The following is a 25,234-nucleotide window of genomic DNA, read 5'->3' on the forward strand; positions in this document are numbered from 1 at the left end:
TTTTTTTTACAGAGAGGAAGGGGGAGAGATAGTTAGAAACATCAATGAGAGAGAAAGCTGATCGATGTTTCTCTACATGACTTTTTGAGGTTGGCTTCTATGCCACATCTCCCCTAAGCTTTGAGAAATTTTTTCTTTCCATTTGTTGCACATTTTCCTGAGAGAAAATTAGGGATGACTGAGTCTCTGTCCACTTCCACCGAAGGAACAGAACTTCATCATCTAGAGATCTCAGAAGAAAATGGAAAAACAGTTCTAATCAACAAATAGGCAATTAAAAATGAGAACCAATCAGAAAGACACTGGCTGCCATATACCCCACCTTTAATCCATTTTCTTGTTAAACTTTAAATTTGAAGACAGAAGCCTGTAGTTGGATCAAAACATTGACCATAGGATTGGAATTCCATGAGGGTCCTTGTTTTGTTTTTCCTCACCTGAGAATATATTTCCAATAATTTTTTAGAGAGTGGAAGGGAGTGGGGAGAGACAGAGAAACACATCCATTGGTTGCCTCCTGCACGTGCCCTGGTTTGGGCTGGGGATCCAGCCTGCAACGGAGGAACCAGGTACGTGCCCTTGACCAGAGTCGAACCTGAGAAAAGAAAAGGGAAAAAAACAACAACACAAAACAATCAAACCAGAGACCCGTCAGTCTGCAGGCTGGTGCTCTATCCACTGAGCAAACCAGCTAGGCATGAGGGATCATTGTTGACATTCATCTTCATCTGATGGTTGCTATGTGTTTGTCTACAATTTTGTATCAGGTGACCAGGCCATTTCCTGCCCCGAGATGAAAGGGACACGAAGAAAGCTTTCATATGAGTGAAAGAAAAATGAGCAAAAATGTGAAACCTACAATTAGGCTAAATAAAAAAGAGTTGCAGAAGTACAGACTGGAGAGGGAGAGTTGGTTATATGTTTACATTGTGATCAGGGCAGTGCACTTAACTATACATTCAAATAGCCAATAATGTAATATGGCTGCTCATAAACAATTTAATTTTAGGCTACATTACTGGAAATATAGTCTCCAAAGCGAGAAAGATACCTATGGTGTACTGTGTACAAGTTAGAATACTACCAGAGGATGTCTTGCTATACTTGTGGACAAGTTGACAAATTGTACTGTTCTCAAGAGAGAAGATACCAGGGGTGAAGGCTGAAAATTGTTATCCGGGAACTATGTTGAAGGAATTGAGAATGTTTAAGCCAAGGAGAGAGACATGAGTTGAGTCACATTAGCTGCCTTCAGACTTTGAAGGGTTATCTGTAGGACTTCAGAGGGCAGAAATTAAATTTTTGAGAAGAGATTAATTAATAATAGTGCTAGGCAGAATTGTTTTTCGTGTCAAGAGATATTGCAAAACAGATTTCAATGATCTTTATAAGCACAAAAGATCAAGTACAGAGATTCTAAGAACTGTTCATCCCATCATGGAAGGACAATATATCACCATGTTTTGCTTTTAGTGTCCAACTAAAGCAGCGGTCGCCAACCGGTGGTTCACAGACCACTGGTGGTCTGCGAGGTCAGAAAGGTTGGTGACTGCTGTCAAGTCTCCTTGGACTTGCTTCACCTGCTCCCTTAAATGTTGTTGTTTTTTAAAACTGGGTCTGTCACTGGATCACTTTTCTTTGTACTCTGCCTGGGCACTTTCACGGGTTCACCCACTTAGTTTCTACTCATATGCTAATGACTTCCTAAAACAACAAACATGTTCTCACACTATTTGAGGCTCAGGAACCGTAGGCCAGCTTAGCTAGGTGGTTCTTGTTCAAGGTCTCCCACAAGGCTGCAATAAAGATGTCAGCCAGGGCTGGCTTTAGTCATCTGAAGGCTTGACTAGGGCTGAAGGATCTGCTCCAAAATGGCACACTCACAGAAGACTCCATTCCTCACTTGCTGTTGCCAAGGGGCCTCAGTTCCTCACCACACTAACTTCTATGGCTGCTTGACTGAAATCAGGACACGACAGCTACCCTAATATCTTCTTCTTAGACATGATTAGCAGGAAATGGTGGAAGTTTGAAGGACTAAGGTACATAGAAATTTGTCACACCTGATTTTAAGGTGTATGGACTTTAAACCACACTCTCAGACAGTGACTGTTTGCTGCCATGTCTGGGTTCCAAAACCCAGCAGACTGAGGATTAGACAGGTCAGAAAAATAATTCTTTTTTTTTAAAAATATATTTTATTGACTTTTTGCAGAGAGGAAGGGAGAGGGAAAGAGAGTTAGAAACATCGATGAGAGAGAAACATCAATCAGCTGCCTCCTGCACACCCCCCACTGGGGATGTGCCCACAACCAAAGTACATGCCCTTGACCGGAATCGAACCCGGGACCCTTGAGTCCCCAGGCCGACGCTCTATCCACTGAGCCAAACCGGTTAGGGCAGAAAAATAATTCTTGACTGTGGCATGTGCTGCCATGGTTAGATTAAACCATACAAAATTATTGTGTGTGTTTTTTAGTTAAAAAAGGCACACATTAGCAATTTCATAATTTTAAATCTAACAGGATTAATGCTGGAGCTAACAGATATGGAGTCTTGGAATTCACAAATGACACATTGTGAAACCAAGCCAAAAGTTGGAGGGGAGAGCGAGGGGAAGAATAAGAGGGAGTGTCTTCTCATTTCCAATTGTGGCCTGGGTTATACCTCCATTTTGGAGGACATTGCTCAACACTAAGTTTATGTGTTCTCATGGTCAAATTTATGGGAAGATAGGGTGCGACCATTTCCAGACATGAGGGGCCAGAGAGGCATATGAGAAGCAAAATGTGCTGAAGCTGGAAGCTGCCAGAGGAAAAGCAGAACATCAGTCAGGTGACTCTCAAGCCTCATTCCAGAAATATTTAATATGCACTCAGAATATTCAAGTCTCACGTTTTTCAAAGCGTGCTGTACATGGATAATCTGTGTGCTTGGGTGCTTCCTCCTGAATCAGAAGCTCCCGGACCCAGGAATCTGCATTTAAAACCAGCACTGTAGGTAATTCACATTCACACTGAAGTCATACAGTTCAAGGCACTGTGCTGGGTGCTAGGAACCTAACAGAACCAGGTAGACGTGGTTCTTGACTTCCCAGTATATTTGTGTGTGTAAACAGCTGATTACAATAAGATGACACGGATGCTAGAACAGAACCAGGGAGGTCACATAGCCGGTGTGCTTAGCTCAGACTGGGGATGGTTAGGGGAGCCTTACAGAAAGGGCGTCAGAACTAAGCCTGGAGGAAGGATCTGCAGCTCTGGAGAGAAATCTGTACTTTAGAGAAATATGGGAGTCAGCTGGTGGAGAGTAAGTGCAGCAGTGGCCGTGAATGAAATGGCTAGGTGTGGAGTGAGAAGTGGACGAAGGACCGTCTTGTGAAAGACCCCAATCCACTCCCATCCTCCTTCCCCAACAAATCACCTGTTCTCGGCTTCGCGGGTCCTTTCGCCCTACGCGGAGCTAAGTCCAGGCGCAGGACAAACCCAGTCCCAGCCAGACCAAACACTTACGGGCGGGGCTAGGCCCGCTGGGTCGCTCCCCCCCACGGCCGCCCTGCGACTGCGCGAGATGTGCCCGCCCTGCGCGATGACGTCAGTGCGCCCGTGCGCGCTGGGGGAGGAGTGGGACCCTTGGGCTAGGAGGCGCAGAGGCTCCGGTAAGTCGGCTGGGCGGGGGAGAGGATGGGGAGGGGCAGGGAGCCCCCCAGAGTTCGGGGTCGCAGTCCGGACCCGGAGCGGGAGCCCTAGAGATGCTAAGCATTGCTTCTTCTTCTCCCAGCAGGCCCCGCCCGGCCCAGCGATGGAGTTTCCAGATCTCGGGGCGCACTGTTCCGAGCCGAGCTGTCAGCGCTTGGGTGAGGGCGGAGCGCGAGGGGGTGGGACCGGGTGGAGAGGGGCTTGGAGCTGCAGACGAAACGTAGGGTGGGCTCCGGGGGCTGGAAATGCTGGGAGGGGCGGGCTCGAAGGTGGGACGGTGTCAAAGGGGGCGTGGCTAAGGAGAGTGGACTGGAGCTGGTGGTTTGTTGCAAGCAAGGTGGTGTTTTCCTTCCTCGGAGTGGAAGGCTTGACTGACCCGGAACGATGTCAGGGTCCCGCTGGACCTGCAATCTGACATATTCCCTGCAGATTTTCTGCCGCTCAAGTGCGACGCCTGCTCGGGCATCTTCTGTGCAGACCATGTGGCCTATGCTCAGCATCACTGTGGATCTGCTTACCAAAAGGTGAGGGGACAGTCTGAGGGTGATGGAGGATACATGCAGAATCCCTGCAATTCCTCTGCCTCCTGCTTCCACTCCTTTATTGTCTGAGTTTCTTTCAGGACCAGAGATTTGGTTGAAATGGGAGTGGGTCACAGACTGAGCTCTGTTCCTTAACTATAGGATATCCAAGTACCTGTCTGCCCACTCTGTAATGTGCCTGTGCCTGTGGCCAGAGGGGAGCCCCCTGACCGTGCTGTGGGGGAGCACATTGACCGAGACTGTCGCTCGGATCCAGCACAGCAAAAACGAAAGGTAAGCATTGGAGGGGTTGGCCATGACCCAGCTGGGCTTATGGGTGCCTGGAAACCTGAACAACTATTCTTTTTTTAAAAAATATATTTTTATTGATTTCAGAGAGGAAGGGAGAGGGAGAGAGAAACATCAATGATGAGAGAGAATCACTGATCGGCTGCCTCCTGAATGCCCCCCACTGGGGATTGAGCCCGAAACCCGGGCATGTGCCCCCAACCGGAATCGAATCCGGGACCCTCCGGTCCGCAGGCCGATGCTCTATCCACTGAGCAAAACCAGCCAGGGCCCGAACAACTATTCTTATTGGGTTGGAAAGGGGGTCAGAGTTTCAGCAGAGACAAACCTTCCCAACTCCACCTCAGATCTTCACCAATAAGTGTGAACGCTCTGGCTGCCGGCAGCGGGAAATGATGAAACTGACCTGTGAACGCTGTGGCCGAAACTTCTGCATCAAGCATCGTCACCCACTGGACCATGATTGCTCTGGGAAGGGGCACCCAACCAGCCTGGCAGGGTAATTGCAGCCAAGTCTTCTACTTACCTATGGGACCGTCCCATCCTTCTGAATTGACTCGGTCTTTATAACTACAAGCTGGGAAGTTTGAACCCTGTCCTCTTTGACTAGGGAGTCTTAACTTCCTTTTCAAGTGCATATTTTTCCAGACTGTTTGGAGGAACTCCCTCCTGAGTTCCCTGGTAAGGCCTGGGGGGAGCATGCCAGCTGACTACTCTAGGACACATGCCAAGAATGTCTCTTCCCTACAGACTTGCTGCTATCTCTAGAAACCAAGGTCTGGCTTCTTCTACAAGCACCGTCCCCAGCCCAAGTCCCCAGCCCATGCCTTCATCTACCTCTCCCAACAGGTAAGCCTCCCCATTTCTTCTCTCCCTTTTCCTCCTTCATATCTCTGACCTCTGCCTCTTTCATTTTTCTTTCTTTCTCTTTTTTTTGACCTCTACCTCCTGAATTTCTGCCTTAGAGCCACAGCCCGGTCGCCATCATGGACTGCCCCTCCAGTGATTGCTTTGCAGAATGGCTTGGTGAGTTGAGCAGAAATTGAAAGGACAGAAGCAATCCCACACAGAGTAAAGTCCAAGGCAACTGGTCTTGTTTCTCTTTTTTTGCAGAGTGAGGATGAGGCTCTGCAGCGAGCCCTGGAATTGTCCCTGGCAGAGACCAAACCCCAGGTCCCAAGGTACCTACTCTCTGGTGAAAGAGGATGGGATGTGGGAAAGAGATAGGTGGGAACACTCCGATCTGTTGCAAGATAATAGTTAGGCCCCGCCAGCATGGCTCCGTGGTTGAAGATCGACCTATGAACCAGAAGGTCACTGTTTGATTCCCAGTCAGGGCACATGCCCAGGTTTCGGGCTTGATCCCCAGTTGGGGGTTGTGCAGGAGGCAGCTAATCAATGATTCTCTCTCATAATTGATTTTTCTATTTCTTTCTCCCTCTCCCTTCCTCTCTGAAAGCAATAAAAATATATTAGAAAGGAAAAAAAAAAAGATAATGGCTAGATACTTGGGCCCAAAATTAAGCTTACTAACTATATGATATTTGACAAGTTTTTTTTAACCCATTAGGGTCTTAATTTCCTCTATAAAATGGGATCATACTAATACCTACATTGTAGGGTTGTATAGAAATTGAGATAATATTCAAAAGTGTTCAGCACAGTGATGCCTAACAGATCAGGTGCTTATATTTTAGATATTATTGTCATCCAACTTAAGCTGCTCCTCTCTCCCAGTTCTCAGGAGGAAGAAGACTTAGCTTTAGCACAAGCACTGTCAGCCAGTGAGGCAGAGTACCGACGGCAGCAGGTATGAGGATGGGGTAGAGATGGGGTCTTGCACTGGGAGGGAGTAAGGAGTTTTGAGGGGTTCTTCTAAGTGGTTGAAAGTTTTGGAATGGTGGTTATCTTTTTGTTTTCAGTATGACTCCGGCCCATGCTGAGCTTGGAAGTGAGGACTGCCCACTCATTTCCATGACATCACACCTGTCTTCCCCTCCCCCTCTCCTTGCTCCAGGCCCAAAGCCGCAGCCTGAAGCCGTCCAACTGCAGCCTGTGCTAGGGCCTTGGGCTTGGGGAGGGAGGCTTAGCTGAGGAGGACTGTGGCCCTCACATCTCTAAGGTCCACAGGGAGAGGAGGCCAAGAGCAGCCTGGAGTGAAGACGAGGAGGAGTGACGTAAAGGCTGTTTCCAGAGAGCATCAAGAGAAACAGCTGTAGAACTCAGCCTATAGAAGGCCCTGCCGCCCTCCAGCTGCGTGGGAGAGAGCAGCTGTGAACTGTTCCCTGGTTGGGCCCTTGGAGGATGCTGGCCAGGCCCCACTCAACTCCCTGCATCATGTCATCCCCCTCACACTGGGGCTGCCTGCACGTGTAGGGACAGGGAGGGTCCTGGGAAGAATAAAGCATATTGGTAGTTAATAACACATCCAAGTGGTGTGTTTCTTTCTCTTTTCCAAACAGAACCAGTAGAGTCCTGTCAAGAATGCTCACCCAATCTAAGAGCAGAGGCCTACTGCAATATGCCACATCATGAAGTCACAGTGTTCCTAGCACAGTCCACATTTTTATTTCCCCAAAAATAACTTTACTGAAAGGTCCCTTTCCCCCACTTTGGTTAGCACAGCACCCCAAGGTCAGGATAAACTATGCCATGGAAGAAGGGTACATTTTATTCCCTTTCAGTGACTCTTTGGGAAGGAAGTAGCCACAACTTTGGTCACCATGCCTTAGACTGGGGTTTGGTATCTTCAGCGATTTCATCCTGTCCCTGCTGCTGTAGCCGCCACATATCCGCATACATCCCGCCTCGGGACAACAGAGCCTCGTGCCTGGAGCAAGGAGGAAAGTGTAAGTCCCAACTATCAGTTTTACCACAAGAGTACTCGCCACCAGCCTACAGAGATAACAGGGATTTGGCGAGAGAGAGCTCCTCCAGAAATCCCTGGGACTTCACAACCATATCCTGGGCCCACAGTTCAGAGGCCTGGCCCTGTTCATCCTGCTGTGCCCCTTACCGTCCTCTCTCCACAATGCAGCCATCCTTGATGACGAGGATCTGGTCAGCATTGACCACAGTTGAGAGCCTGAGAAGTCAGAGACCAGTTACCCACTGCACCCCCAAAAGTGGCCCCGCTGCCTGCTGCCCCGGTCCTGTACCTGTGTGCCACTACAATGGTGGTGCGGTTGGCGCACACTTTGGCCAGAGAAGACTGGATGGCCCTCTCATTAGATGTATCCAACGCTGATGTTGCCTACAGAGAGGGTCTGGGTAAAACTGCCCTTGCCACCCAAATTCCCAGTGGAAGGAGGATGCAAGCTGCTGGCAGAGGTCTCGGGTATCAAAAAGAACCTTGTTTGCACTTGAGAACTGCAAGGTGTTTTGTGAAACATGGGTTCCTGAATATCTCTCCCAGATGGAAAGCAGGAATGGCATGGGCACAGGCAGGACAGGAGGGAGGGGTGAAAACTGCTCAGGGCCCTCACCTCATCCAGCAGAATGATGTCGGGGGCCTTGAGAATGGTGCGGGCTATGGCGACACGCTGCTTCTCCCCACCGCTCAGCTTCAGTCCCCGCTCGCCCACCTGCGTCTCATACCCTGTGGATATTGCCCACCTCCCTCAGGTCACATGTGGTTTCTATGACCAGATGAGACACGGAAGGGATGGAACAGAGGACAGAGGGAGTAACAGCCCAGGGCAAAACAGGGCCAGGGAAGCTCACCCTCCGGGAAAGCCACAATGGCATCATGGATGCCTGCAGCCTTGGCGGCAGCCTCCACCTCATCATTCCCAGCTGTGATGCGGCCATAGCGAATATTGTTGGCAATGGTGTCATTGAAGAGGACAGTGTCCTGGGGCACAACTCCAATGTGAGACCGGAGGGAGATCTGGGTCACCTGGGGCCAAGAGACCACATTCCCTGGCCTGTGAGATCCCCCCAGGCCTAGGAGGAAGGATGGGCTGGCAGAAAGCAAATGGCATGAAAGGCCCTGGGTAAAATTCCTGCCACCACCACCCCAAACCCTAGCTGTGTGGACGAGTCACTCAACCTCTCTGAGTCTGTTTCCCCATCGCTAAAGAGAAAAGTCCCATTCTCTCCCGGCTTCCCTAGACTGCTGCAGATCTTTGTATTCTGTACAGCACCATACATGACTCTTTCTTGTGTAGGTAAGATGATGCTAGAAAGGCTAAGGTCTCCTGCCCCAGCTTTTTACAGAGGTGAGGTCTCCTCCTCTCCCTGGATGCTTAGCACTTACCATTCTTTTACACACAATGACATTTTCCTCCCAAACAACCTCACCTGTGAAATGTCCTGACCATCTATTCGGATGCAGCCAGAGCTGATGTCATAGAAGCGAAAGAGCAGACGCAAAACTGTGCTCTTCCCTGCTCCAGATGGGCCCACCTGTTGTATTGGAAACAGAGGGAAACCCATTCTTAGGGCTGTTGGCTTTTAAGGCTTTTTCTCCAGTAGAGCACCAATGTCCATGGAGGCTGCCACATTCACGTGTGACCAGACATGACAGGGCTCTCTAACTCTCAGCCTGGGTCACAAGCTACCATGGGCACTGGAATAAGGGAAGATGGAGGAGGCTGGGCCAAGTGACTGGGTTTCCTCTTACCAGGGCCAGGGTCTGCCCAGGCATCACAGTGAAGGATACATCCTGCAGGGTCTCCCGCCTGCAAGGAAGAACGGGTATGGTCAGCAGGCCTGCTGCACTCCCAGTGCCCCTTCCATCACCAGAGCTACTACTCGGCCCTGACCCTCCCGTGTGGGCTCTCTTCCCAAGAAGCAGGGATGGCTAAGAAGCAGGGATGAGGGACAGGAAGGCAGTGTGTAAGCAGACAGTGGGAAAGGGTCCAGGACGGTAAAGCGGGGGTGGAGGGGGGGGCTCACCCATCAGCATAGCTGAAGTGCACATTCTCAAACTCAATCTGGCCCCTCTGGAAGCGAAGGGGCCCTGCTCCAGCAAGGTCCTTCACCTGGGAGAGTGTCACCAATGTGTGGCGCTGTTACAGGTCTGGTATCCTCCAGACACCAGAAACACCACTAGGCTCTCACTCCCCCAAGCCCCACTCCTCTCTCTTCACTCACTTCTGTCTCCTCCTTCAGCAGGTCAAACATGTTCTCCATGTCAATGAAGTTGGTCTGGATCATCCTGCAAGCAAGTAATGGTTGGAGCTCCTCTGAGGAGCTGGGGAAATAATGCACTGCACAGGTGAGGGCCAGGGATCAGGTTACCTGTAGTAGGTGCCAAACCAGTTGAGGGGCATATACAGCTGGATGATGTAGGTGCCAAAAAGCACAAAGTCCCCGACCTGTGGAGATCCAGGGAAGAGGATCATCCACAAGAGGCCTTCAGGTTATCACCCTGCCCACTTCCTGTCATCTCTCTGCTTCCCACCCAGGAACCTGGTGACCAGACATAGAACCCAGGCCCCCGCTTCCCTATCCCCAGCACAGTTCTCTCACCTGTAGCTTCTGCTCACTGACAAAGTATGCACAAAGCAGCGAGCCAGCAAGCAGCCCAAGTCCAATCACCAGGTTCTGAGTCTGATTTAGTAAAACCAGTGACGCGCTTGACTTCCACTCCAAACCCTGTGGAAATAACATAGGAGAGAAGAATGTCACATATGCGCTGACCAAATCCAAACCTGGGCCCAGGCGCCTTCAACCTCATAGCCCAAATTTTTCTTCTTGGCTCTGGCAATTCCACAAGGCCAGGCCATTGCTGTCAGTAGGCCTCAAACTAGCGTGCTCACCTGATATTTAATGATGGCTTCTCGATAGCGTTCCACTTCATAACCTTCCGCATTGTAATACTTCACCTGATGAATTCAAAGCACCATTTGACATAGCTGCAGCATTCAGCACCTGGATCACTGCTTCCAGATCCCCAATCCCTCCTTCCTAATTTTAAATAGCACATCTCGCACCCCCCAGCTCCTCAGGAGCCTCGGTGGTCCCAGGCACAAACCTCCATATTTCCATGCTTCACACCACTGCCACTGAGGCCTCTGTTACCGTTTCAAAGTTTAGCAAAGAGTCCACAGCTCGTGCCCGGGTAGCATTTTCCTGTGTGTTCATATCACGTCGAAACTTTGTTCTCCACTCAGTGACCACGATGGTTAGGGCTACAACATGAAAGGAGGAGGGAAAAGGAGAAAAGATCAAGACAACATTTTCAACAGCAGAAACCACATGTATATGTCTGCTGCCTACTACACACTAACCCTACGTTACAGCCCAGGGACCCAGGTTCTAAAGGTAGAATGTCCTAAGCTCCCTGAGGGAAGAGGCTGTGTCCAAGATATCTTTGCAGCCTGTACAAAGCCTCATCTGTGAAAATGCTTTTGATGAGCAAATCAAGGCAAGCTGCATCTGTGACATAGTGAGATTTCTCCTTGACTCTTATCCACAACGAGGACCTAATGTGACCACAATGCCCTAGTCCTCCACACAGGTTAAGCTAAAGTTTCCATGGCAGAGGAGTATGCCCATCCACCATTATTGGGGAGCTGAGGAAACTATTCAAGTCCACTAATCTATAGTCTTCCAAACTGGGTCACCCAAGTGGGGTCAGAGCTCATGCTCAATGGAATCCTTGGAGAGTTCAGGGAGCTGGTTTCACCAAGCAGCACTCACTGAGGTAAAGACTCATGCACAGGAACACGATGAGGCCAAACCAGGCGTTGAAGAACATGCTGAAGTAGATGATGCCAATGATGATGTCAGCCAGTGTGGGGAGAATGTTGAATACCATGTAGCTGGGAGGGGAAGTCAAGTGACAAAGAAAGGTATATGGGCTCAGAGCCAGCAACTCTACCTCTAGCAGTTTCTTTTTTATTTTATTTTTTTTAAGGTTTTTTTTTTTTTCTTTTTTTTTTAACATATAGAGAGCTAGAAACATCGATGAGAGAGAAACATCGACCAGCTGCCTCCTGCACACCCCCCACTGGGGATGTGCCCTTGACCGGAATCGAACCTGGGACCCTTCAGTCCGCAGGCCGACGCTCTATCCACTGAGCCAAACCGGTTTCGGCTATTTTATTTTTTTATTGATATTTTACAGAGAGGAAGGGAGAGGGATAGAGAGCTAGAAACATTGATGAGAGAGAAAGATCGATCAGCTGCCTCCTGCACACCCCCCCACTGGGGATGTGCCCGCAACCAAGGTACATGCCCTTGACCGGAATCGAACCCGGGACCCTTCAGTCCGCAGGCCGACACTCTATCCACTGAGCCAAACCAGTTTCGGCTACCTCTAGCAGTTTCAGTGTGGTGTTTTGTTTTCAACAGCAACAGACTATAATCAAGCTAAATGGCTCTCAGGAGGTGGATGGCTAAAGTAAACACAGCATGCTCAAACTACAGAATGCTCTGGGTCTATCATAATGAAAGAGGGAGATGTATTCATGCTCCAATGAGAATACATCTCCATAACATTTTGTTAATAATGCAAGTGTGAGGCCCTAGTGGTCTGGCTCAGTGGATAGAGTGTCAGCCTGAGGACTGAAGGGTCCCGGGTTCAATTCCAGTCAAGGACACATGCCCAAGTTACAGGTTTGATCCCTAGTGGGGGGGTGTGCAGGAGGCAGCCAATCAATGATTCTCTCTCATAGATGTTTCCATTTCTCTCTCCCTTTCCCTTCCTCTCTGAAGTCAATAAAAATATATTTTAGCCGAAACCGGTTTGGCTCAGTGGATAGAGCGTCGGCCTGCGGACTGAAGGGTCCCGGGTTCGATTCTGGTCAAGGGCATGTACCTTGGTTGCGGGCACATCCCCAGTGGGAGGTGTGCAGGAGGCAGCTGATCGATGTTTCTCTCTCATCGATGTTTCTAGCTCTCTATCCCTCTCCCTTCCTCTCTGTAAAATATCAATAAAATATATTTAAATATATATATATATATTTTAAAAGTAATAAAAATAATGCAACTCTGAGGATGATGCCTATATTGTGATACCATTTGTTTTAGGAAAAACCTTAACAATACCACTTTAGTTCTGGGAGTCTGCACATATACATGTAAAAATGCCAAGAAGCAGAACTCAACATACTAAATGCAGTGGGAACCTCTGAAGAAGTGAGCAGAATTCAAAAGAGATTTGCTCTCAATCTACTTTAAGTTATTACAGAGCATATGTACATTAATCTTATTAGAAAAAGAAAGAGGGCGAAGGGGCAGCTCCTCAAGTTGGGTCTGTTCTCAGGCCCCCCTGCTTTTCCTGCCCCACCCCCTCACATTCCCTTTCCATGCACTTGGTACCTGAGCAACCCAGTGACACTGGATGTGCCCCGGTCAACGACTCGAAGCACTTCCCCTGTTCGGCGCCCCAGGTGCCAGCGCAGTGAGAGCTCATGCAGGTGGGAGAAGAGGCGCAGCTCCATGCCCCGAGATGTGAACTGCTGTACCCTGATCCACAGGAATGTGCGAAGGTTGCTCACAAAGCCTAGGGGGAGCCAGGGGAGGCTTCAGTAGAGCTAAGGGGACAACGGACATCAGCCCAGCACCCAGATGTGAAAGGTCAGAAAGCACCAAAGAGCCCAGGGGAGGAATGCCTGTGGGAGAGAACTATCCGGAGGAGAGGGAGGGGCCAGTACCAACCAGGGTGAGAGTCCCCCATACCTGTACTGCCAGTGCCACCCCCCTGGAGGAACTTGAGGAAGACATAGGTGGTAACAGTCCAGGCCAGGGAGTGCCAAGGTGCCTTATCAGTCAGCAAGTTTACTATGGAGAAAATGAGTCTAAGTCCACTTAATGCCCCCCTAGTCCCCTCTTCAGAAGAGACGGCCCCAGGCACCAACCATAGCTTTTTTTCTGACCACCCAGCTCTCAACTCTGCCGCACTGCCCTGGGTTGACCCCCCCTCCCCCAATCAGTCCAATGAAGGACCAGAGCACTAAGCTAGTACTCCTCCCCCTCACCTATATCCCTATAGAAGATGGGGACCAACACATTCAGTCCCCGGTCCAACCCCATGAGCCCCAGGCAGATGAGAACAACAAGTTGCAGAGCTGGATTTCCCCGAGGCCATAGGTAGCCACTCAGTAGCCGGAGCTTCCTGCCAAGGTCCCGCCAGGTAGACGCTGGTGGCCCCTCTGTTGACTGAACCTAGGATGATGAAACACATAGAAGAGGGAAGCTCAGAAATCATAAAGAGGACTTGTACGCATGCATATAAGCATAACCAATGGATACAAGACACTGGGGGGCGGGGGGCAGGTAAAGGCATGTACTGGGAGGTAGGGGAGGCGGAGGGAGGTCAATGGGGGGGAAAAAAAAGGAGACATATGTACTACTATTTGTAATACTTCAAACAATAAAAAAAAATAGAACAACAACAAAAAAGAAATCATAAAGAAGTGTACTAGATAGAAACCTTCTAGGGAAAATGTATGGGATTGCAGATCCCAGGCATTTTAGACCCACAAGTAAGCCCTGATGGGATCAGAAAAGCTATCAAGGCACAATGTGAGATTTGGGTAAGAAAAAATGATAGGAAAAAATGACAGGAAATGACCCTAAGGTTCAGAAGTTGAGGTGTACCTGGCTCCTTTCTACATCTTGATCATCTTCATTAACTCGAAATGTGTAGGACTGGGGACGAAGTCCGGGAGCCCAGAGCCCCAGGACAAAAAGCCCTCCAGAGACCACATAGCGCAGCACCCACAGGCTAAACTGTACCTAGAATGAAACATGTGAGGAGAGTATCAAACAGGGCCAAATCCCATTGTTACTACTAATAACAGAGTTAGGGATTGGTGTAGGGCATGCACCCTGGTCCCCCTCAGGGGCCCAGCATCTAATGGGCTGGGGGAAAAAATCCACAATGACTCAGCACAGACACGCCCTACCAGCTGGCTATCAGCTCCCAGCCAGAGTCAGCCCCTCCCTTCTTCCCTTAGAGTCACCACAAAGCGTGGAGCCAGTATGACCAGACTTGACATCCTTCTTCCCAGCCCCTGCCACCCATGCTTCCACTCTCCCATGCGGTCCCTCACCTGCTGGCCCAAGTCTGCCCTTGCCCACCACCACTGTGGGCTGTTCCAAGACACCAGGGCCAAGTTCTCCGCTGCAAAAGCCACAGTCCAGAGGAGCAGGAGACCGGGGCTGTGACTGAATTTGATCCAGGCGCCCATTGCTAGCTTCTGCCGCGCCTGGCTCCGTTCCACAACCAGCAGTCCCAAGCCACAGGCGCCGGCCAGGGTCCCCAGTACGGAAGCCAGCAGTAGGTAACCTGGCAGTGGGGCCCCCCGCGCAGTGCCCACTCGACCAACCAGGCTGGCCAGGGGCAAGGCCACCTGAAGTGTGGCCAGAAGCAGCTGCAGCACGTAGGGAGCGACACGAGGACCGGCCCCCCAAGACAACGCGTCGGAGACTGCTGGCCGCTCCCGACGCTTGCAGGGAAGGGCCAGAACCAAGGCCAGAGTCCCCAGGGCTATCAGCACTGAGGGCGTGAGGGTGAAGAAGAAGCAGGGGCTCAGGCCACCCTTCGCCCAGGCCGGACCCGCGGGCCCTTCGGCCTCGCAGTAGTTGCCCACAGTCACCATGGCAATACGTGGCCGCAGGCCGAGGCTGCGGGGACTGCGGGACAGGCGAACGGGGCCAGCCGCTTTGGGAGGGGCACGGACGCCGGGCAATCTCGTGTCATGGAGCCGCGGGGGTCGCTGTCAGGGATGCACGTGGACCCAGCCACACCGCCCACTCGCTCCGCGCGTGCGCCGCCGCCACGCACTCAGGGCGCACTCACGCAGGGCACGTCCGCCGCCTCTCCCGGCCGCCCCTAGCTCGCTGACGGGACACCGGGCTGAGTCCGGTCCACACGGATGTCCAGTGTCACTCGAGCCGCATTCTTTTGCAGCAGCTCCGCCCACCGTAACCGCCCAGTCCCTTCCCAGTCATTGGCGATGTGTCACCGAATGGGCGGGGGTAAGGGGTGCTCAGGGAAGGCAAAACAAACCCGCGGAGTCAGCTCGATCACGTGCTCAGAGCGGGAAATCTGACCGCCCATCCTGCTGGAGACCTTGACCTCCAAAGAGTCTTGGATCGGAAACGGCCCTTTTGCTAAGCCCGCTAGCTCGTTATGTCCGAGACACCGCATAGGCCCACTCTCCTACAGGACCTGTCCCGGTCCCCAGCCACCTGTAGGGATCCCATGTACCCCACTCCGCTTGTTCCCAAAACCCTAGCTGTGGAGACAACATGGCCGCGACCTGGTCAAAGTCCCTTCTTTATTAAGGGTAATCAAGCTGTACACAGTCCCCACCGCGTTCCGTTCCGCTGTGATTTCAGGCAGCGCAACTCACCACTCACCGCAGCGGACCAGAGCCAAGTGAGGGTGGGGCTGAAGGTAAGAGCTGGGTCCCAGCATGCAATGCGGCAGCCCAAAGCCTAGGGCAAAGCCATCCTGCCGCCCCTTTGTCCCCCTCTAGGGGACAACAGGAGGCAGGCCAGAGCTCTCTTGCTGGGAGGTAGACGGACCAGGGCATACTCCAACCCCGTCCCTTGTGCAGGAGGTGGGAGGGATGGGGGTACAATAAGCAGTAATGGGGGCCAGGAAGGCCTCAGTCTCCCAGGGGCCACCTGGAAAATTGGACAGGGCAGCAAAAAATTTCCATCCTGCTCCTGTAATTTAGAAACCATCCTTAGTGTCAAAAGATAGCGTGAGAGGAGCTGGGAGCTAGGGCCTCTACGCCAACGCAAATCAAAAGTTGAAGAGAAGGGAAACAAGCGAACAGAACCAGAGCAAGCAGCTCACATGCCAGTGATGTGCAGGAAGGGAGGGGTGAGCAGGCTGTAGCACTGGGAGAAATGGGGGTGAGGTAAGGGCCACAGCCTGAGCTGCTCATCTGTTCAGGGTGGGGAGAGGGAGGCCACAGAGGTTGAGGGTCCAGGCCCAACCTCCCCACTCCACAGTTGGCACAGGTTCTCCCTGGTTGGCAGCTTCTGTGGTGGGCAGTCCTCTGGAAACTCATAGGGGTAGGTGCAAAGGTGGCAGTACTGGGGCTGGGCTGGGGATCAGTTTCTAGCACCACACTCTGAGCCAAGTGGGTTCCTGGGGATGAGGCTAGAGTCCTGTGTGCCCTGGTTCCTAGGCCCCCAATTTCTCTCCTGGAGCTGTGGTGAGCCCAGTATTGGCACCTCCTCTTGGCCAGGCACGGACACACAAACACCATACGCGTGGAGCCAGGCAACACTCAGAGAAGCCCTCCATGGCAGGTGGATGGGATGGCAGGGTAACAGATGCCTCCATCCTGGGGCATAGGGACCCTCCTCAGTCTTGTCTAGACCTGTGGAGAGAAGAGGTTTGGTAGTAGAGATAGTCTTCAGCTATCTGCTGCTTGCCTAACAGAAACCTGGAGATAAAAGAAAAGGAAAGCTTGATTCTCGGGGAGGTAAGCAAAGGCAAAATCAAGGCCTGTATTTCAGAGCAGGTGAGGAAAGAAAGGGGAGTATATTTTGGATGAAAGGGTGCAGAATCTCTGTTTGAGAGGCCCAACTTCCTTCGCGTGAGCTTTGACCTCAGCCTGGAAGTTGCTATTTCTGGCTGTTGTTAACAGGTCCTGGAGCCCTTACCTTGTGCACCTGAGGGGGAAGCTCATCCTCAGAGCCCTCCTCGGGCACGGGTTCTGGGTGCCTTGATGCTGACTGTCCATCTTCAGCCCACCCGCCAAGGGGCAGCCGAGAGAAGTGAGAGGGAGCCCGGGGCACTGTGCCAGGATCTAGAAACACAAATAAACATACTCTTAGAATGAATACAAACAAGAATGAGGGAAAGGGTTCTGGGGTTGCCCTGGGCAGAGACAGAGAGGGGTTATTCTCCTTGGCCTGGTCCCTCTGACTTCTTTCTTCACCAAGAGGGATGTGAAGAAAGGCTGTGTCCTCCTGAACGCCCACTGGATACCTGTGATGCCACCGTAGCGCCTCTGGAAGCCCCCTTGCAGGGCAGTGGTCTCAGGTGCTCCAGGCCGGGGTACAGCAGCACAAGGATAGCTGGCAGAGCGGGGGATAGGTTGGAGGTGCCGGGCACCTTCTCCCCCCTCTTCAGGAGCACTCTCCCCACTGTCATCACTCTCCCGGCGGTGCCACACATGCCTCTCAGGTTCAGCCTGGGCCTGCTGCTTGTGGAGCTGGGAATTGGAAGGCTCATTAGTTTGGAACAGAAGGGTATCTGTCTGAAACAGCTGCTCCCCTCCATGGCATGAGCCAGTTCCCATTTATACCACCTCACCTAGAATCACTGACCAGAGTATCTATTGTGTTAATAGTGTGTAACATACATACAATGTTTTACAGGTTCAGTTCTTAGCAGACGCCTGGAATGAGCCTGTGCAAAGGTTATACTAGCACCCATTGTATCTAGTCACTTGATTCAAGAACAAATTATGGACCTAAGTGCCAGGCACTCTTTTAGGTGCTGGTGATATAGCAGTGAAAAACAGACCAAAATCCAAGCCCTTTTCGGGCTTATACTGGTATACTCAGGAGGGAGGGAGGGGGGAGAACAGACAATAAACAAATAAATAAGGAAATAATAAAATGTCAAATGGTGCTAAATACTATGGAGAAAAATGGAGTGGGAAGATTCAGAAGGGCGGGCAAGGGAAGTTTTTCCTTAGTGTGGCCAGAGACGGGTCACATGGAAAAGGTAAGAGCAGAGATCTGATAAGGAGAAGGGAGCCATATAAATATCTCAGGGAAGGGGATTCTTGGCAGGGGAAACCACAGTGTGTAAAGGTCCTGGATGAGAATAAGCTTGGCTAAATGGATAGTAAGAAGGTATATGTTGGAATGGAAATTTCAGAGCAGGCAGAGCAGAGATTTGAACCTACGTCTTGCTTCTCCACGTCTAAAACCCTCTGTTCTATTTTTCAACTGCTACCTTGGGTCTGTGGCCTTGCTCCTTGCTGCCCACTCACCTGGTGCATATAGAGGGCATGCAGGCTCATCTCAGTGGATGCATATTCTGACAGCACCAGGCTCTGCAGCTGTCCTTCCCACACACTGCTCCCAGAGCTGGCTGTCCTGGCATCCATCCTGTCCCTCCCAGCACAGACAGACAGCAGTTATTAACATTTCTGAGACTGATATAAAATACTGGTGCTACTGCCATGCCCTCCCATCTTGGCCCACCTCTACTCACCCAGAGCCTGTCATGGTACTGGGAGCCCGGCCCGTGGAAACCTGACCAGGTTGCAGAGGGGAGAAGGAGCACAGGGCAGAGGCGACTTCAGTCCTGTGCCTTGAACCCTGCAGGTCTCTGGGCAGTGAAGGACCGCGGCAAGATGAGCCGGCCACTACATTTGCAATAAGACTCAGTGGCTATGAAAAAAGGGGTGAGAATTCTCAGGGCAGGAGGGAAGCCTCTGGGGCCCCCAATATTTTTTACATCAGGAACCAATGGCACAGACTGAACAGAGAGAAGGAAAACTATAGGGTAGGCCCTTCCACCCCATGCCCAGTCCTTAACTCCAGCTCCTGGAGTCCACTCTGCCCATCATTTCCCAGCCCCCAGGAACACACCTCAGACTCAGATTGTAGGGACTGGATGGATGTAAAGAGGGCATTTTCAGGGAGTACACCCCCTTGGGCAAGGCCAGCAGCTGCTCCATCCCGCTGAACCTGTTCCTTGAGGAAACCCAGGAAGGCCGTGCTCTCACGTGGTGGCTGCCAGCCAGGGTTGGTGATGGCAAAGTGCATAAGTGACAACTCTGTTTTCCCGTCCTCGGCTTGCTGATACACGGAGGCCTCGGTCTGACCAGCAGATAGCCACTGCACAAGAGAGGCCACAGTGAGAGGATAGTCCTCTTACAGGAACCCTTTTTGTACCTTTCCTGCTAGGGAGATGTTTGCTCCTGGAAGACAGAGACCGCAATACACTGCTGTATCTTGTCCAGGGCCCTGGTGCCCACCCCAGGAGTGGCCATATGCTGAGCTAATTGCTTGATTTGTGCCTTTCTCAGGAAGCTTCTTGGCCAAAGGTGCAAGTTTAGGGCTAAAATCCAGCCCAGGCTCCTGTTTATCAAGCAGTGTGTGCCTGGAGACAGGGCTGCTGTTTTGTGATGTGTTGGCTCAGGAAAGATACCTTTTTACAGTTTGCCAGCACTGTCTCTAGCCATCTGCCCCCTCCTCTCCCAGTACCTGAGGATGCCCATGCTGGCGAACATCCATCTGGGCAAAGGAGCAGGTATCTCCAACACCAACGACCTCCACAGTGAAATTGCGGAAGAAGTCTATAATTTCCAGGGCCCGTGGACGCAGGCAGAAGATGAGGATGAGGGGTGTGACAATGGGGCTCAGTAACTCCTCCAGGATGAACACCTACAAAGGAAGGGACCAAGGCCATGAGAGCAGGAGGGATCCCAGGCCTCACCACCAAGCTATGAGCCAGTTTCTAGCAGGCCCTAACTCCAACTCCACTCACTGCCTTGTACTGGAAGAGCTGGGCAAACTCGTCCCGGGTCTGCGAGCGGTGGGCATTACCCTGCCAGTGGTCGGGCATATAGTGGATGTGAGCGAGGATCACGCGGAGCAGCTGCTCAGGGCAGAACACCATGTGCTGGTCTGGGATAAAGGACCTACAGGATCAGGGTCACAGTGAGATGTCAGCCTTGCCAGGGAATACTAGTCAGCTCGCTCCCACCTGCTACCCTGCCCACCTGCACACGGTCACAGTGACCCCCAGGAGTGTGACGGTGGTGAGGACATGTTCCACAGCTAACACATCTTCGTCGTAGATGGTGAGGGCAATAAGCACGGCCAGGATGGAGCCAGCAAAGAAGGCACCATTCTTGGCCAGCAGTGTCAGCAGAGGTGACAAGAAGCAATTCATGTACTTGGAGGCTGGCTTGTAGCCACGGTTCAGACGGGACTGCAGCTCATGCTCCAGCTCGTTGAAGTGGCGGAGGTAGCAGCGGCCATAGAGTGACCAGCAACGTGCTCCCAGGGCCCCAGGCTCCCGCTTCAGCACCTCAGCATAGCTGAAGAAGGCATAGAGGATCTGCCAGATGAGGATGAGGGGGCACAGCAGGAAGTTGGCGATGCCAATCCACAGGATGCGGTTGCTGAGGCGCTGGGCCAACTCTAGCCGTTGCCCCCCACGTTTGTACTCAGCCTTGAGGCTCCACTCATTGAGAAACAGAGAGCCAGGTCCCCAGAAGAGGATCAGCTCGAAGTTGTACTTGAGGCCACGGGTGAAGAAGACAACCTCCCCAAGGCCGGGCAGGCGGAAACGCAGGGGCAGGAGGGATTTGTTAACCAACGCCACCATGTAGTTCTGGAAACGGAGGATGCGGTGGTATATGTCCAGCTCTGTCAGCTCACGCTTGTGGATACAGATCTGGTGCTCTTTCTGGGTCTGCACAATCCGAGCCTGCACTTCCTGCCATGTGCAGTATGGAAGGGCAGACTGTGGGGTGGGGAAGAAACAAGGTGTGGAAGGTGGGATGGTTGCCTTGACCCCTTGCCCTGCATTACCTGAGAGGCTCAGGGGTCCTGTGCTTAGTTGAGTGGAGCCCTTAAGCAGATGCTCCCTCACCTGCCAATGACAGCTGAGGAGGCCTGATGCCCAGGAATACATCCCACCCTTACCAAGGTAAAGAAGGCATCTTGGGCTATGGCGCTAACTGCCCAACTTCCCAGTCTCACCATGGGGATGCGCAGAGCATGCAGGTAGAAGGAGTGGATTTCCCAGTAGCAGCAAATGTTATAGATGAACTTGATAAGCCGGTGGACCCAGAAGACACCAGCGATGACCAGAATGGTGATGAGAGAGCCATTTTCCTGAATCCTGGTGGGGTAAAAAAACGGCGAGAAGGGGTGACTTTAAGGAGTCTTTGCAGATATGCTGCTCTCCTGGAGGATTCGGCAAGGCTGGGCCCGAGTCTCTGTTCTAGGGAATGTGTTATTGTCTCACATTCCACTCCATCCCCCACCTTCGATCAGAACTACAGACTCTGATGCCCTCTGACCTGCAGCCCTTACCTGGCACTACAGACTTGGGCAGGCAAAAAGGCATCTGGCAGAGTGACCTTGACGGGCTCGGTAGGGTGAAGACTGTGGTTCACCATCTTGTTGGCAAATAAGATGTCATAGTCCACACAGCTGACCAGAAAGGTGGTGAAGGCAACCACAAAGAGGAACTGCCTGGGAAGTTGGGAAGAGGGGGCGCAGCCCAAGAGTCAGAGAGGCACCAGTGAAATAGCGTAGAAAAGAGGGAAGTCTGGAAGCAGCAGAACAAGATTAGGGAGCAGCCTCTGGGAAATGGAGGGGCTGGGGAACTCCTAGTGGGCTCTCTCTACTGCTCAGCCCTACAAACAAGCTATTTTTTTTGCTTTTAGTTAGCTTCAGGCCCTACAGAATCAGTTTGCTTCTGTCTTTCGCCTCACAGTAATCTCTGCCACTGCTTACTGGACTCTTTCAAAAGTCTTGATTGTTGTCGCTGGTTCCTGGTCCCTGACTTCCTTTTGATATAGTAGTTAGAAGCCCTTTGGGGATTTGAACTCTTTTCTTACTGAGGGACCGTTTCCCAACCCCTTCCTCTTTGGCAAGGTCATATGCCTCCTTCCTCTTAGAAGGCTCTCTGCCCAGCAGCAGGTCTAAGGCGCAACCAAGGCAGAACAGAGATACTTTTCTCAAGTGGCTGGCATCTCTGACTGAACCATGCCCATTCCATTGGAGCGCTGATGAAATGATCAAGTTTGAATTCTCTTCATGGAAGAGACAGAACTTGGAAAGCTTATATGGGAGATAAAAATGGTGAAGGCTGTAAATTTTGGTGCCGTATCCAGTCCCTGAAATACAAAGGTTTGCAGAATTTTGAGCTTGGGACTGAGATGCATTGGCAGGTAGGGCCAGGGGTGAGCTCAAGGAGAGTAAAGACTGAGATGTATTCCTTCACCAAATGATCCATCACTTTTTATACTTACATAAGCTCAAAGATCTCCCCGATGAGCATACAAGTGAAGCCATTCTTCTGGTGTAGATTATAAACGTGTAATTCTTAAGAAAAAGTGGTTCGTAGAGATAGCAATTAAGAGCACAGACTTGGTGTCACATACCTGAGTTTAAGTCCTGGCTCAATGACTTTCTAGCCGTGTAATTTTGGCCAAGTACTTAACCTCTTTAAGCTTTTGTCTGCAGTGATATATTGGGGATAACAGCACCTGTCTCATAGGATTATTAGGTCTAAGACAATGCATGTGAAGTATTTAACACAGAGCTGACACAGAATGAGTCAAAAGACATTAATTATTATGGTTATTAGCATCCCATCAAAAAGGAGGATCACTCTTAGAGAGGTTCCTTATAAATAAACACCACAAAGTGAAAGGCATATCCTGGCCGGTGTGGTTGAGTGTCAACCTATGAACCAGGAGGTCATGGTTCGATTCCTGGTCAGGTCACATGCCCGGGTTGTGGGCTTGATCCCCAGTGTGGGGCATGCAGGAGGCAGTGATTCTTGCTCATCATTGATGTTTCTATCTCTCTCTCCTTCTACATTCCTCTCTGAAATCAATATAAATATTAAAAACAAGCAAAAAAACCCCGCAATATTTAAAAAAAAGTGAAAGGTACATAGCTCTTGGTAAATGTGGGTTATTATTACTTACAATAATCATTATTTCCCCCACCCTCTTTTAACCTCAATAGTTCCATTCCCCTTACAAGGATTATAGTCAAAACCACCCCAACTTCCCATAAGAGGCCTGGCTTAGAGAGCAGCTAAAGGTCCCACATCTCCAACACAGAGACACAAAGGATATTCGAGAGAAAAAGAGGTCGAGGTTTTCGATGTGGTGCCAAGGTGCTGTGGGCATAGGAATGGAGATGTCAGAGCCCTGAAGGAATGAAAGCCCCTTGCTCCCCACTCCACCAACTCTCCCCCATGCCCCAGCTCTGGTTGTCATGGCCAAGAACTTACACTTGCTCCCCTCAGGGACGTGCACCAACAGGTCCTCCTCTCCTGGGGGTGAATCGCTGTAGGAGGCCTCTAGGCGCTGGTATTCAGTGTCAAACTGCGCCATCACCACCGCCCCCGGTCCACCTTATCCACCTGCCGGAAATGAGGAAAAAGAGACTCAGGGTTAGCCCCCCCATACTGCTTGTCTGCTGTCCTGCCTACTAGACCAAGAGTGAGAAAGAATCCTTGGTTTCCACTACTATCTTCTTGACTCAAAGACAGAGGAGGAGGAGTAATAAAAGGACAGGAGTAAGTTCAGGGCTTGGGAGACCTTAACTGGCCAATGAGGTCAGTCATTCCCAGAGCCTTTACTGAGTATATGCTGAGGCCCGCTGGCCTGAAGCCAGACTCCACCCCTTTGGGGGATCTGTTTCATCTTCTATTAGTAGAGAGAAGGGGCCCTTTCCCTGACCTTCTGGAGAAACCTGGTCTCCTAAGAGACTAGCAGTTTGGAAGCATTTTGTAAACAAAGGTTTGAAATAAGCACATGGCCTTACCAGCTCCATGGACAGTGTCTGTTTCACTCCAGCTTTGATATCCTGGCTCTGCAGCTGCTGGAGGAGAAGGTGTCAGGCCCCAGAGAGTAGGGAGTGGGGACAGGAAAAAAACAACCTTCACAGGCATCCCCTCCCCCCCCCCAAACCCCTCTAAGAGGGGGCCAAGCCTGGGACAGTCTAGGTTATGCACATTTCCTCTGGTAGCACTATAAAGGACCACTCATTCAACTCAAGAAGTGGCTTATTGAAGCTGTGAAGACTGAGTCAGTACCGGCCTTAGGTCTCTCCATTGCTCCACCTCAGCCTGAGAAATTAGGCCAACAGGGTCCACAAAGCCTCAAACCCAATGAGACCTTTCTGATCAACCTCTTCTCCTGCTTCCCTAGCACTGAAGGGCCAGCAGGCAAGCATAACACCTGGATGGGAAGTCCTGACGGGGTCAGTGTAGATCCAGATCCTGGACCAACTGTGTGTTCTGTAGGTCCACGGAGCCAGGCATGGTCTAGGTGGCACTCACCCAGTCCTGGGGCCCTGGAGCACGGCCCAGCCTGCCCCGGTGGGATTCCCTAGGTTAGTGAGAGCCCTGGGTCCAAAGGAGCTGATCAAACCCTCACCACTCACCGGGCAATGTGGACCCAGGGCCCTTGGAACCCCAGCCGGCCGGGCCTGGGCTCAAGGGTTCTTGCGGATGTTGGCGGTGAGAGCCCGTCCGACAGCGTATACCCCAGGTGGGCTGGTTTGCTCCCCCACACCCAGATGCCACGACTGGAGCCCAGCGCGCCCCAGGGTGGTCAGGCCCAGGGCTCGGCTCCCTACAGCGGACAACCTTGCGCGCGGCCCCGCCGCTGGCGCGCGCCCGCCCGCGTGCCCTGCTATCAAAACATTCCGGCCGCGCGCCTCCGCCCCGCCCGCGGCGCCCCTTCCCCCGTTACCCGCCGCGAGCTCACTCAGGTCTCCGCGGACGCCCTCGGCCAGGTCCGGCCCAGGCCCTGAGATACCAGTAACCGGTCTCGCGTTTCACCTCAGGAACGTGACCCCGGGGATTCTGGGGATCCTACAGCTCCGTAGGACTCGACCCGACCCAGAGCGCTAGGCCCGGCGTCTGCCACTTACTGTCACCAGCAGCCAGCCTGGCCAATGAGCATGGCGGGGCGGAGACACGACGGCCAATTTTTTTTTTTCGCTTCGGGGGCGGGACTAAAGGCGGGTCTTGAGCGGTCAGAAGACCAATAGGGCGCTTTA

General features: G+C 51.7%; 3 protein-coding genes across 13 annotated transcripts; 1 reads left to right on the forward strand and 2 right to left on the reverse strand.

Moving 5' to 3' along the window:
* The first annotated feature begins 3,579 nt into the window (after positions 1 to 3,579).
* ZFAND2B (zinc finger AN1-type containing 2B) lies at positions 3,580 to 6,955 on the forward strand. 6 transcript variants are annotated; one of them, XM_080671361.1, is made up of 10 exons: positions 3,580 to 3,658; positions 3,784 to 3,856; positions 4,128 to 4,222; positions 4,382 to 4,513; positions 4,876 to 5,027; positions 5,279 to 5,377; positions 5,494 to 5,554; positions 5,642 to 5,709; positions 6,266 to 6,338; positions 6,451 to 6,955. In XM_080671361.1, the coding sequence occupies exons 2-10, from the start codon at positions 3,802 to 3,804 to the stop codon at positions 6,469 to 6,471; spliced, it is 756 nt and encodes a 251-aa protein (XP_080527487.1). In that variant the 5' UTR covers positions 3,580 to 3,658; positions 3,784 to 3,801; the 3' UTR covers positions 6,472 to 6,955. The 6 variants fall into 6 exon arrangements, with proteins under 6 accessions (XP_080527487.1, XP_080527483.1, XP_080527485.1 ...); XM_080671357.1 differs by having other exon boundaries at positions 6,546 to 6,955; XM_080671359.1 differs by having other exon boundaries at positions 6,659 to 6,955.
* ABCB6 (ATP binding cassette subfamily B member 6 (LAN blood group)) lies at positions 6,949 to 15,411 on the reverse strand. Its single transcript, XM_080671356.1, has 19 exons — positions 14,536 to 15,411; positions 14,081 to 14,218; positions 13,459 to 13,645; positions 13,160 to 13,261; positions 12,800 to 12,983; positions 11,177 to 11,298; positions 10,556 to 10,665; positions 10,294 to 10,359; positions 10,004 to 10,129; positions 9,773 to 9,849; positions 9,626 to 9,689; positions 9,428 to 9,513; positions 9,153 to 9,210; positions 8,831 to 8,935; positions 8,252 to 8,426; positions 8,014 to 8,126; positions 7,687 to 7,781; positions 7,545 to 7,613; positions 6,949 to 7,358 (listed from the first exon to the last, which is right to left on the reverse strand). Exons 1-19 carry the CDS (start codon positions 15,082 to 15,084, stop codon positions 7,247 to 7,249), a joined length of 2,538 nt encoding a protein of 845 aa, XP_080527482.1. The 5' UTR covers positions 15,085 to 15,411; the 3' UTR covers positions 6,949 to 7,246.
* Positions 15,412 to 15,741: 330 nt separating this feature from the next.
* Positions 15,742 to 25,124, reverse strand: ATG9A (autophagy related 9A). 6 transcript variants are annotated; one of them, XM_080668587.1, is made up of 16 exons: positions 24,925 to 25,099; positions 23,993 to 24,049; positions 23,457 to 23,588; positions 23,299 to 23,342; positions 22,462 to 22,526; positions 21,518 to 21,679; positions 21,182 to 21,323; positions 20,194 to 20,942; positions 19,959 to 20,112; positions 19,676 to 19,855; positions 19,058 to 19,306; positions 18,678 to 18,856; positions 18,454 to 18,571; positions 17,439 to 17,664; positions 17,111 to 17,256; positions 15,742 to 16,824 (listed from the first exon to the last, which is right to left on the reverse strand). In XM_080668587.1, exons 3-16 carry the CDS (start codon positions 23,557 to 23,559, stop codon positions 16,819 to 16,821), a joined length of 2,523 nt encoding a protein of 840 aa, XP_080524713.1. In that variant the 5' UTR covers positions 23,560 to 23,588; positions 23,993 to 24,049; positions 24,925 to 25,099; the 3' UTR covers positions 15,742 to 16,818. The 6 variants fall into 6 exon arrangements, with proteins under 6 accessions (XP_080524713.1, XP_080524712.1, XP_080524715.1 ...); XM_080668586.1 differs by having other exon boundaries at positions 15,745 to 16,824; positions 24,940 to 25,124; XM_080668589.1 differs by having other exon boundaries at positions 15,745 to 16,824; positions 23,993 to 24,046; positions 24,940 to 25,098.
* Between the last annotated feature and the right edge of the window lie 110 nt (positions 25,125 to 25,234).

The sequence above is a fragment of the Plecotus auritus genome (genome assembly GCF_963455305.1).
Source record: "Plecotus auritus genome assembly, chromosome: 5".
Classification (NCBI taxonomy): domain Eukaryota; kingdom Metazoa; phylum Chordata; class Mammalia; order Chiroptera; family Vespertilionidae; genus Plecotus; species Plecotus auritus.